The sequence below is a fragment of the Centrocercus urophasianus genome, unplaced genomic scaffold (genome assembly GCF_019232065.1).
Source record: "Centrocercus urophasianus isolate 14NV4802_14NV808 unplaced genomic scaffold, USGS_Curo_1.0 seq_73, whole genome shotgun sequence".
Lineage (NCBI taxonomy): Eukaryota > Metazoa > Chordata > Aves > Galliformes > Phasianidae > Centrocercus > Centrocercus urophasianus.
In genome coordinates, this window is record NW_024885344.1 from 5,762,011 (window position 1) to 5,775,591 (window position 13,581).

A 13,581-nucleotide genomic window follows, 5' to 3' on the forward strand; every position below is an offset into this window, starting at 1 on the left:
ATCAGTGTACACAATGGTACTACTGGATTTAGTGGATTCTTCACAAGCCATAACTGAGGATTGATCAGTAATCAGTAACCACACAACCTATCTTATCTCCACAGCTGGAGTGAGAACAGGCAGGTAAATAAATGAGAAGGTGATAGGGAATTGGCAAGCTGGTCAAATTGCATGTGACCTTCTGTCTCACATGCGTCAGAGTTTGCCAGAGCCTTACAGATGATCAGACTTCTGAAATACTGCTGGTATCCAGTTCTCATGGAGGGTAATGACCGTAGAGCTGGAGAATTAATGCAGCAATTTTAGCTTAGCTATGGCGTTTTGGCCTTGCACCATAACCTCACAAATGATATGCTGTAACTCTATTCCTCTGATACTTGTAAAGACTGCGTGACTTGCTCAGAAAAGTGACTGGTCCAAACTGATCAAAGCTGTTACCGATGGAATTTATAGTATTTTAAATATTGAAAACACACAGATATTAAACTGCACGTATCTGATAGCATCTCTCATTCGCACTCAGTCTTAGGTATGTTAAAGGGTGAGTTTGGTGGCTCAGGAGACTGACCCGGTTGGTGCTGTGTGCTCATAATGCTCTGCATTATGCATCAATTACATACGAAATATGGTGAGATGAGAAAAAGATAGTAAGCAACAACTTGTTAGATCTTAAACACTTCATATTTATTGTACATTAAATAAAACAATTTCAGTTCAGTTGAGAGACTGGTGAGTTGAATTTAGGAAATCAAAGCTTCTAAAGGAAGATATGTTCAGATTAAGTGATCATTAAGTACATGTGAATTAATTACTTTCTAGTAAAACCATATTCTGTTAAGCAATTCTCAGGTGGATAAGATACATTATCAAAGAGGTATGTATTCCAAAGGTCTTATTGCACATCTACTGACAAATCCTTGTACCTTCAGTCTGCGAAAGATTTGCACTGTACCACCCAGTACAAACTGACTGCCTCCTCGTACACATCTTCTCCTCTTTCCTCATTAAAAAAAAATCAAAGCACAATATCAAACAGAAAATAAAGCTGAACATTACAAAGAGTGTGTTGTCTTCAGTTCATTTCATTTCAATCCCAAAGCAATCCATGCGTATTCTTTCTTTTCAGTAAGAGCAGGCAGGGAAAACAGAGCGACAAATGAGGGGGAAAAAAAAAAAAAAAACAAGAAGAAAAGAAAATCTCCAGCCACACGTTTGTTCTGTTGTTGCAAGGACTAAAATACTGTAACTCTGGCTGCCCATTCCCAGCGCGGTGGCAGGAAGCACTGCGGTCGGACTCTCACTTCCCCTCAGTTTTGTCTGCCTGTACTTCGCGCATATATGAATCAATGATATGCGGAGGCACTCCATCCATTAATAGTTTGAAGAACGAAAGCCCACCTACAAGCAAGGGATAAGACAGTTTTCAGGTTCAGAATCCATGGAGAGATAAATAGGTTTGTGCCCTTAATTTCTTCCGTAAGTGGCAAAGATTTAGTCAGCCCCTACCATATATTTGATTTTGAGATAGCATAAAATTCATCCCTGTTCAAAAGTTCAGCGCAAGAATTAACCATTATTTATTCTCTATTGCACAGAAACTTCCTGTTCCCTTGCTCAGGATGAATTGCATTTCTGTTTGCTGGTAAGTCTCATATATGGTCATTCATCTCACCCCATGCAATATTCTCTGATTAGCAAGTAACCCTCCTGGATTTCCATCAGGCTGGGTGCAGAGCACTTGAAGATGGAAGTCAGTGCAGAAGGAGAAACGGAGAAAGCACCCGGCACCAAAGAGTTGTGGAAAACATGCAGAGACATTCATATTATTTCAGAGTTGGGTCTTGTACTGGTTTATAAGTATTCAGCAAAATATTTACCTCACCGCTTGAAAGTAACACCTGGTATGGCATGTGTGATATAGATGTGTGTGTATACATAAACAGAAAAAAACCACAATATTTTAGATAGAGGGGCTGACTGAAATACAGACTCCAGAAATATCTGACTACAGTCAAAGCCTTTATGTCCTGGGGAATTATTTTGGGTTCAGGTCTGAGTGAAGAATGTGAGCTGCCCGCTCCATGGAAGCTCTGCTTATGGCTAGGGCTGCTCTGCTCTTCGTAAGTTGCACCAAAAGGGCACAGGCAAAAGATTTTTGGAGTAGATTGAATAATTTAGGAATCCAAGACAAAATATTTCTTTCAGTGCCCAGAAAAAGTTGTGTGCAGTGTGTAACACACCAGCCAGGGCAACCCGATGTATCAGTGATTGAATAAAAACTACCCAAATTAGAACTGAAATCTCATTCTGTTGGGGGGGGAAAAAAAAAAAAAAAAAAAAAAAAAAAAACCACTACAAAAAAGCCATGGAAATCTATAAAAGAAGTGAAATGCATGGCTACTTCTGTTAATTTCATTTGGAATGTGGAGCGGAAAAAAAGATAAATATTTTGCTAAAACACGGGAGGCTGTCCTTACTCAAGGGAAAGGGTGGCATCTGCGGTAAAGTGCTAAGTAACACCAATCTTCCTCGTGTAGTTCTGCTAGGTGCTCTGCTCTGCCAAATCACCCTGAGCTGCCAAATCACCCACTGATAACAGCACTTACCTTTGCAGCTTTTTCTGGAACGCACCAAAAGTTTTAAAGCAAAAGTACATTGTCAGGATGAAGATATCACTGTCTCCGAATGCTTCAGCTAAGTGCAACCGAGCTGATACTTACGTACAACATTTATCCCGAGTGCACAGTTTAAGAACCGATATCCTTTATTGACACAAGGATTATCCAGTTAAGGTGCTATTAGTTTCTAGTGATTATAGACTGAACTGTCTTGTTTAACACTTGCATTGCTGCAGAACTTTGTTCCCGACCTTAGGTGGATGCACAATGCAGACAAAAAGATACATGCTTTTTAGCATTCTTTTCAACTTACGTAGTGCAAATTTTGATAAGAATCATTCATTTGCAAATGAAATCAAGTGCTGGATAAATATTTCATTTATGTAGAGGCATATTCCTACGTGAAAATAACTGACTGTAAATGCAAAATGTGTTTTATTCATGCTTATTATTTCTGCTATGTCATGCTTGTGGTAAATTCCACTGAAACATGCACTATTAGAGAACAGTGAGAGGTAGTACTACCAGGGTTTACTGTAACAAGCAATTATTCTAAAAATCAAGTTTTACAGGCATTGAGACTATCATACTACTCATTTCAAAAACCATTTTCATTAAGAAAAATAATGAAAATCATGCCATACGAGGCAGACGTTGTATGACGTGTAAACAGACATAAGCTTCATATGCAAGTACCATATGAAAGCTTACCTTAGATGACAATATACATTCAAAAATCCTTATTCTGTAACTAAGGGAGAGAGAGAAAGAGAAGTAACAATTTAATGCAAACACAAAAGTAGAGAGAAAATGTTGAGTGAAATTATGCTAACAATTATTTCAAGATGATGTTTTAATCCTTAGTCTTGTAAAATATATGGGAATAAAAACACATGGAGAGTAAAAGGCGGGGATCCAGTTCCACTTCAAAATTATCAGTAATGTGTAAAAGCTATATTAATAAGTACAATTAACTATAAATTCTGTAATTAGTCCACGGTATAGACTGGAACCAAATTATGCAACTGATATGTATTGTAAAAGTTTCCAAACGTAGCTTCAAAGAAGCTAACACATATATATATATTGTATTTTCCACCAGGGAAAAAAAGCACACACGTAACACTGAAACATATATATATATGTCGAAACTCTATAAGGCAAAATTATCAAGTACAGACTAATTACGTACCTGTGAACTAAAGTATGTACTTTGTCACATATCCACATTTACATTAATTACAGCATGCCATTGGCTCTATAGGAGCCCTTACCTTTAATGCAACATTTTGACTATATGTCTGTATTTATGTCCCTATAAAAGCACTCAAATTTGTACCTTTCACAGCCATTTTAGAAAAATACCTTAATACTTCAAATGCTACAGGAACATTATATAGCCTGATTTCTTAACTTGTTTTAGTTTTGAAATAATACATTTGGATGTATAAAATACTGGAAACTGCTTTCTGGGCATCTTAAAATTGCTCTGCTGGTATTCTGGACTTGGGTAAGGTTGCAAGGAAACACATTTCTATGGAATGGGCCACATTCTTTGCCACTGTAATTCCAATGAATCCACATTTAAAATGAGCTGTAAATGCATCAAAATTTCACATTACTAAAAGTATAAAATTTCAGCCGATTTCAATTGGATCAGGATTTTATCCCTAGATCCTGTTGTGCAAATTCAGGCACAGATTATCATTCAGAGCGCTATCTGTAATAAAAAACTAATCTGTGATAAAGAATGTATTTTAAGCACAGCCAATGACTTCATGATGCTTCTGTTATTTCAGTAATTCTGCAAACTGACCCAGAGCCAGTTGCTGAGATACAAAATTCTGTCTCCTGGAAAAGTCTAAGTGTTCCGGCAATAGGAGGCACAGTTACTAAATTAATTCTTCATATATACAAGTAACTTTATTCTCAGTGACATAGCAGAAGCATAGCTAAACCTTTTGTAATTCTGCTGTTAAATTCCTATACTCTTGATTAATTTGGCCTTCTTTGCTCATGTGGCATAGACTTAGTATGCCATGAGACACCAGCTAGTTTAATCTAAAAAAAGCAAATAAATACACACTTTGCATGCAGAAAATGCGTTTCAGTGTGAAAAGAGAGGAAGGGAATGAAATGGAATGGCCAGAGGATTATACTCATTATAAACCTGCTTATTCCCCGCCATGAAGATTGGTTCTCCTGGATTAATTACTCCTTGATATATCACTGCAGAATTAGAATATTTATAGTGGTATTTATTCGCATTTGAAATTCTTCCAAGTCGATTTTAACACCATATTTTTATTATATTTTTTCACACAGCATCTTTGTTACCATCAATTGACCAGAATGACCACCTATCTTCAGTTTATTCTTAAGACAAACGTAATCTAAAAACACATTTCATGATGAAAAGAAGTGCAGTGCTCTATCTGATTTTTTTTCCTTGACCTCAGTGAAGCTGATACAAAATCATTTCCTTGCATAAACAGAGATTTAAAGCCACATTTAAGGATCTACCTCAATGTATTTAGAATACAGATTTGTTGATTTTTTTTTTTAATTTTCCTTAGTAAAATGGTATGAAAAATATGAGATTCTGTGCATGCATCATCTTTCAAAATAGAGGTATTCTTGTTTCTAAGTTGTATTACATGATCTTTTTCAGCACAGTTATATCTATAAAAAAAATTGGATATGCAAGCATATGGAGCAGCTCTCCGAGCAGCCTTCTTTAAGTTCACTCAGCAAAACTGAAAACAGACGAGTGAAGCAACGTCTCTCTCAAGTAACATCAGCAAACATGGAATCTTCTTTTAAAGATAAATACTTATTATTTTTACTTATTATTATTGGTGCTCTTAATTGTCATAATTAGCATGAATACTTTTTCAGAAAATGAACAATAAATTTAGTAGCAAGTAGGAATTTAGATTTGTCACCTGAAGTACTGTAAATGGCTAGAAAAGTAGAAAATTGTAGCATATTGATAACATTCATAGTCAGAGTATTCATAGAATCATGAGTCATGGAATCACTAAGGTTAGAAAAGACCGCTAAGACTATCTGGTCCAACAGTAGCATTCATGGCTGTTCTGTTGTTCAAACACCATGTAAAACTGAATCCTGTACTGTTCTGTCTGTAATTCTTTCATGGCATTCCTCAAATTGAGCATATATACACTCATGATAGTCTTCAGATTTCCAGCATGCCAGACATAGTTGGCTAGAGATTCTTTTCTCCATTATGAAGAAAATGCAATTACTGTAATATCTACTTCTGCATGGAACGGTGCTCTTAAGCATGACTTACCATGCTAATGTCTGCAGTAATACAACTGTAGCTCATACATTCACCAGACACAGAGCATTGCCTAGAGCCTGTTGGTCGTGGTCAGGCAATATTCAACTGCATCTCAACATTACAGATTCATAACCCCGATCATTATTTTCTTGACTAAAGTCACACCAGTTTAAAGACACATAAATGCACACATGCGCACAGACATATCCAAACACACTGCAATCCTTTTCTAGCAATTCAGACTCCATAATTCTGTTTGTCATTTTGAAGTGCAGTCATCTGAAGAACCCTATTAAATGAACAGACAAGCTGGGAAACTTAAAGAATGTAAGTTCAACACATACGTCAACAGAAGGTTGAAATAAGGTTCAATTATGTTTCTATGTTCATTTAATACTTGTTGCATTTGTCTGTGTCATATAGCAAACCCCAGGCCTATGCTGGTTTGTCAAGCTACAGCTTCTGTCTTTGCTTAATCCTATTTCCTTTGAATTCATCAGTTGAGCTGCCAGTCATGTTAAGAGCATCAGCACTGAATCCTTGCAACAGATGTCTGGTGTCTAAACCCTATGGACTGAATTCAGGAGACTTCAAACAGTGTCCAACAGACCTGCCAGGATGCAGAGAGGGATCTCAATGTGGGCAAGGACTCACAGCCCACAGTGCTGGGAAGGAAACACAGATCAAGCAGGCGTGGTAGGAAGGAGTGGGGCTGCACCAGGTGATGGTATGAGATTGGGCTCTGAAGCATGCCATAATTAGGAGCTTTGTGATAATGAAGGAATCTGTCACATAGCTAAGGGAAAGAAACAGCATGCAGCCCAGATGGGATGCTTAATGAACTGCATTTTTCGGGATTTCTTTCAGGTGTGATGCAAACTCAAAACACTGTAGAACAATCAGATGTTCTGAGTAAGATGTCTGTGGAGTAGTATTACAGGACATAATATCACGTGTACCTAGTAACCACTTTAGTGAACAGAACTGTAACTTTTTTTCTCCCTAGATAAATTACTTTTATTTGATTGGAAAAGTATCCAACCATTTCCAGCCTATTTCAGATAGCAGTACATAAACATGCAATTGTAAACAATTAAATTTCTGTCAGTATTGATCAAAGGTGATTTTTATCTTTTTTAAGGACATGAAGGCCTGGGGACTTAGAAAGTTTGATGGAATAGCAAATTAACTTGGACTTTGCCTGCTGTCTAAAAACACAAATGAATATATATGAGTATAAAAAATAGATGAAGCAACCTTCCCAGATGATGAAGTCTTCTGCTGTGCTGTGAAATAGAAAATTTTCTTGTGATTATGGAAAAGATTCATATATCCAGTTCAAGGACATTACCTTTTAAACAACAACATAAAAATAAATCATGACAGTTAAGAAATGTGATATTATGCGTACTTTCATTATACTAGTTAAAGTTCAGGTTCGTAAGCTAAATACTTATTGCAGTGGCTTCTTGCTAGCAGATTTGAGCTGTAGGACAAGATGCACCAGAAAACACAGACAAAGGAAATTGAAATCTAAAATCAACACAATACAATGCTTGAGGATATTAAACAGTATAGTTTTCTTTATAGGCAAGCATGATAGAAGTAATAAAATTAGGACCGTATTTTGATAGCCTAAATTCCCTCTACACTCCTGACTTAAACACTTCCTATTGGCTCTGTGTAGGCAGCTTTCCTTACTTACAACTTCACATTCATTTTTTCAGAAATGCTTATTTCATGGTTGAAGCAAAAGCCTTTGGTGAAAGTTAATACATCTGTTGCCAGGGAGTAATTTTCTGAAAATACAATTTTCAGAAAAATTAACTAGTAGTCCAATCCAAATCCTCTTGTCATTCTTGGTGCCCCAGTCAATGCTAAAATGCTTCTCCTCTTTCCCTGTATTTGCAAAATAACATTTCAAATACTTTGCCCCTAAAAAGAATTCTTGAGTTACATCAGCTAGCTTGTGTTCTTGGCAACAGTTCTTGTGTTGCTCTGTGATTTTGCTAACAAACTATATTAACAAGTTTTCCTTGGAAACAAATGCTTTGTTTAATGTGCCATTTTAAAGCAGACAGTATCTGCCTTGAATTAATGTTTCTTCCTTCTCCTCTCTTTTCCACTTCGTTCAGAGACCTGTATCCTTCAGGATGATTTTTTAACATTTCTCAAAAAGTTCCATGGCTGAGTCTTATTAGCATTTACCGAGTAAGCTGCAGAGCTTTGGAGTTATGTTCTATCACTGTGTCACTTGTGAAAGAGTCCTTTCAAACACTGAATGTTTGAATTGGGATTAAGGAGAAGAAGAAGATACAGCGTAAGTACCACACAGCCCTCAAAGAGAAAACAATGCTGCCAACATAGTTTATTTTGTACTAACCCCAAGTTACTTTCATCTGGGAAAGCTAAAAACCTGTTTAATCTCCTTTTGCTTTTGCCTTCCTTACTTTTGTCTCCTGTGTAAATGGTGTTCAGATGAGAAGTGCATTTGCAATGAATTAAAACCCTTACCTTTTACTTCCAGTTTGCAATCAACTTCTGCCTCTCCAAGTTCATTGACAGCTCTGCAAGTGTAAGTGCCTCCATCATATGGACTGGGTTTGCGGATCTCCAAGGTGCAGACACCTTGGTTGCCGAACATTCGGTACCTTGGGTCATTCAGTATAGCAACCTTGTTTTTCAGCCAGGTTATTTTGGGCTGTGGTAGAAACAAAAGAAAACCTACATGCAAAAACCTACAAATGGAAATGTTTTACAACTGCTCATAATGCTCTGTTAATGCTGAGTAATTCAGAAATGGTACAAAGATAAAATGGAGATAGAAGGGAAGCTAACCATTAACTAAACACAAGCATAGGCTACGTCATGCCCCTGTTTCTGAGTTGTTCAGTGCAGTTCCTATCATGTAATTAAAGTCATAAAAATAAACTTGTTATCAATGTAAGATGTTTTATAATAACAGCAGACACCTCAGCTTTATCTTTTGATATCCAGTTATTCTGAATGAGAATAGAAAGCATGTTTTTAAAAGTGATTTTCAGAAAGAACAGCCACAACTGTTGGAAAGTGAACATATTCTTAAGCTCTCTGGAGTTCCCATTTTACTAGATTGGATTTTCATTGCAGGAAATAAACCTCATTAATATGTAACTCAAATTGGAAGATACTCCTTTTCTTCAGCCAGCTTTGTATAATAAAAATTGTATTGCAGTTTCTGTTTTTGGGTTAAAGTTTCTCATGTGTTAACTGACACTGCTGTGCTGTACCTTGGGGTTGCCCCGAACGCTGCAGTTCAAAGTAGCATTGTAACCAGCTACAGCAAACGTGTTAACTAGAGGCTGAGTAAACAGTGGTCGTTCAGTGAAGTCAAAGTCATCGTAAACTGGGTATTTGTAGACTTTACCTATAAAATGAAAACAATGCATTAATAAAGACTAGTGTTGCAGTATAACTAAATACCCAAACATCTTGAAATGTTTCAGAGACTCTGCATCTATTCTGACCTGCACTCACTTAGGAATCAGTCTGGTGTAGTAATTTCAATCGTTAGAGAGGCTGGAAGGGGATTTGGGAATTGACTATTGCCCTTGGTTTTGATATAGAGTTCTGAGAGCTTCTCTTTGTCTTGTGAGTAGATGGTGTACTAAATAAAGACAGCTGGACAGACTGACATCTTTCCCTGTGCACAGGCTTCACCAGATATCTTTGTTGAAACCTTTTCCAATCTGCTGTACTGGCTACAGTGAAGCTTAGGCCTGACATTTACTTTCATGACAGAGTTGAGTAAGCAGTGATGAAAAGCAATTCCTGTAGCTCTGTTTTCATTTGTGATCCTGTTTCTAACAGAAACCCACTTTTCTTTTTAATAGTGGAAGTGTATTCCATTTATCCCTGACTTCCAGTCTTTCAGCCTGTCCATGTGAGTTGCACAGATTGTCTATGCTCTATATCATGGCAGTCATGTATTCCTTCCTTTCAGAAAAACACAACCAACCAACTTCGATTTTCTTCAGCTAAATTACCAATTTGTGGAATTTTCCTTCCATAAAGAGACACTTATTTTTTCAGGTTTACATTGCTTTTTTAAGCTGACAGTTTCTGAAATATCAGAACTTTTGATAGCAGAGATTCTGTTTGTCCAGGTTCACATGCTAGAGAGGTGAAGCAAGAGGTTAAGCTTATTTGTTGGCTTGGCCCTGAAATGTACTGCAGCACTTGCATAGCTGGAGCTGAGTCTCCATGGAGAGGCCACGGCTCACGGCTCTTAACGGAACCGCTTTGCTCCTCTTCCAACTCTTGTTGACTTACATCTGCCAGTGGTGTCATATGAGTGTGATATCCAAGACCACAGTAAGTGACAGAACATGGAAAAAATGTCCTACTCCATAGAAAAACTTATAAGCTATGTAGACAAACAACAAAGTCCTAATATGAAATGTCCTAGCTATCTACTGTGCCTCATCTATGGCTTTTACGTCTAATCACCTTCCAGACTCCATGCACACCCCATCCCTTTCGATAAGGAAAAGCTAATTAGCTAACCATCTTTTGCAATCAAGGCACTCTCTTTGGTCATTGTTGCATCCTCACTGAGGCCACACATGTTTTCAGAGAAGACTCGGAAGTAGTACTCGTTTCCTATGACGAGCTCATTAATGGTGGCACTGGTGCGGTGGTAGTGCTCGATTACCGTGAACCATTCCTGAAACATACAAACACAGAGGCTAAGCTTCCTGCAGCGCAGTGCAGCTTTCACACGTATGTTGCTTGGAAGGATCACTGACCCGGGGATAGTACAGTTTTCTTTTAAAGAAGTGCTGATGAAGAGCAATGTGCTGAAGTAAACAGTAATTAATTAGTCCATCTGACATGAGTGATAATGAGCATGCGCAGAGTTCACTACTGAGATGTGAAGGCTGAATGGAAAGTGGCTTCTATTGAATGGTTACACTCTGTTAGCCCAAAGGTTTCTGTTTGGGAAATTCAGCATTACAAAGTTTATTCCTTGTGAGGTGAGGTAGGCTTCTACACTGCTGACTGAACAAGAACCACTGCAGATAAGAAAACTGCAGACTGGAGAGAAAAACAAAGCCCTGGGCTGTGACACATACTCACGAGTGGCCAATGCATTAATGTACCCCCTCTTCCACGGGTTGAATGTTTGTGAAGAACATACATTCAACCAGGTGATCCTTCTGGAGCGAAAGAAATATTTAAAGACTCAGGTGGAGAGAAAGATTTTAGCACTTTGGTCTTCAAGCCATAATAGGACATGTAAACTATATCCTAGCACGTAACACCTACATAGCAAACTATGATTAAAAAAAAAGGTTTATGCTAAAATAGAATTAATATTAAGTAAAGTATGACAACAATGTTTTTGCTTTTCCTGACTCTGCCTTGCACAGTTTTTTCTTTTTTTTTAAACACGCTCTTGCTGAGCTTCCTGTGCCTTGGTATTTGATTTGATTGGTATTTGATTGTCTTCAAAAGTCAGTTTATTTTAGATTTCTCAGAAATTGATGGACTGCCATCCCATGTAACCTGTGGCATTTTCTGTACTCCTCTGAGGACCTATTGCTAAAGAGCTGTCTTTTGGCAAAATGATTTGCTGTGGAATGACACCTATGCCAGAATTGCAAAATTCATCACCACAAAATTCATCCTCCACATGGAGGAACTATGACCTGAATGATCCATGACACTCTGAGCCCTAGACTGCTGTTGTTGCTTTCTTCTTCTGACAGGAAGGACTCAAAGACAGGAAACATTTCTTCATCTGGAAGAAGATCTCTTGCAATCTGAAGGCAGATTAAAATTGAAGAATGGGAAGGGAAATAGATCCACAGGAGGATCAGAGCATGAAGCAGGTCAATTTACTTAGTTTTCTAGGTAGTGGGCAAAAGGATTCCTTTAGATAACACAGCTCCCAAAATATTGTCCCAGTTTTCCAGTGTTTTAATTCGCAGTAAGCATTAAATGTAAGAATCCAACTGCTGTCTTTTAAGGAAGTTTACATTTCATGTTAGTTTAATGACAATGATAAAAAATATCTTGCTTGTTATTGCCGTTTCATGTCAAAGGTTTTTAGAGCCAGAAAATCCTTAGAATGTTTAGAAATACCTTGTAGATTTTCATAAAAATTAACCAGTCAATGCTTTGTCCTCTTTCATTAATTATTATAAAGCTTTATATTTTTAAAAAGAAGAGCTTCGTGAATACATCAGTCTTTTAAGCATCTTTTTTCTTACCATACTCTTCTTATCTGCTTTTTGAATAGTGTACCCAGTAATGGCAGCATTGCCATCATCTTTTGGTGGCTTCCATGATAAATTTACATTCTCTCCCCAGACATCCTCAATAGTTACAACCTCTGGTGGGCCTGGGCGATCTGTAATGAAAATATGGCAGTCATCATTTTTCATAATATTTCTGTTCTTTCTCTTTCCTACACACATCTTCCACTTTCTCTTTTGTCTCTTTTCTGTATATACATTCCACTTCTTTTACTTTGTCTCTTTCTTACACATGCATATGCCAAACTCAATGTCCAAAGAATGCTGAGGCTGCAAAATAACACTTTTAACAGTTAACCCATGCCAGAATCATGAAAATCCTATCTGGGTCACTTTGTGAATATGGTTTATAAGGTACATACGCTCTTCAGTTGCAGATAGGCATGACATTTTGAAAATCTGATAGTTGTAAATTTGTTCTTAACACAGGAAATGTCAATCATTATTATGCATACTATGTAAATAAATATGTTGGTAAAAATTGTAAGTAAATGTTTTTTCTCATCTTTCTTTCCTGCTTTCATGTACTTCCAATTTAGAATTTCTTCCATGTTACATTTATGACAAACTTACTATGAAACCATTTCTGTTTATGGATACCAGTCAAAAGGAAAAAGCTTGCATCCTAAATAAACAAGAACATGAAAAAGAAAACTGAAAAAAAGAGACTGGCATGTTCAGACAAGCTCATGCCGTTGTGTAGGAAGGTTACTTAGAGACTACAAATCTATAGCTGAGTAATTGGATGTAGAGAAAAGATTCCTCTGTTTTTACAGCTATAAGATTGGAATGGCTGGAGTCTTCTTCTCTGGCATGCATATGCTTCTGTATCTCAAAACATACCAACAATTTGAATATCTATTGTGGCTTTATCCACCAAATTTTCTACTTCCACTTTCATGTCATATTCTCCAGAGTGGCTCCTTTCTGCCTTTCGGATAAAAATAATGGTGTCGTTCTCAGTGTTGCGGATGTTGATTTGGTTCTTGTCTATTGGAGAACCATTTTTCTGCCATGATACTTTTGCCCTTGGTCTTCCCTGTAAGAAGTTAGGAAACAATTTATATATGCTTTTCAGAGAGAAAAGAGCATTAGCTACAAAGAGGAAATTGTCTTGAAAGAAGCATTTTTAAATCATACAGAATTTCAGATACAATCCCATTGATTTACCTAAAATGCAACTTTTTTTCCTTCAATAGACAAAAATATTTGTATTTTCTCTATTTTCTGAATAAACTGAACAAATATTTAAATATTTTCCTTCCTTCCTTCCTTCCTTCCTTCCTTCCTTCCTTCCTTCCTTCCTTCCTTCCTTCCTTCCTTCCTTCCTTCCTTCCTTCCTTCCTTCCTTCCTTCC

The 13,581-nt window shown here is 37.1% G+C and overlaps 1 protein-coding gene across 1 annotated transcript in view; it reads right to left on the bottom strand.

The window, feature by feature from the left end:
- Positions 1 to 662: 662 nt before the first annotated feature.
- MYBPC1 (myosin binding protein C1) overlaps positions 663 to 13,581 on the bottom strand; it is a 50,742-nt gene continuing 37,823 nt past the window's right edge. Inside the window, exons 24-29 of the mRNA XM_042838079.1 lie at positions 13,068 to 13,263; positions 12,180 to 12,319; positions 10,471 to 10,630; positions 9,195 to 9,331; positions 8,440 to 8,626; positions 663 to 1,398 (exon numbers count right to left, since the gene is read on the bottom strand). Coding sequence (XP_042694013.1) covers positions 1,298 to 1,398; positions 8,440 to 8,626; positions 9,195 to 9,331; positions 10,471 to 10,630; positions 12,180 to 12,319; positions 13,068 to 13,263 — 921 coding nt within the window. The 3' untranslated portion in view covers positions 663 to 1,297. The remainder of the gene's footprint in view (positions 1,399 to 8,439; positions 8,627 to 9,194; positions 9,332 to 10,470; positions 10,631 to 12,179; positions 12,320 to 13,067; positions 13,264 to 13,581) is intronic.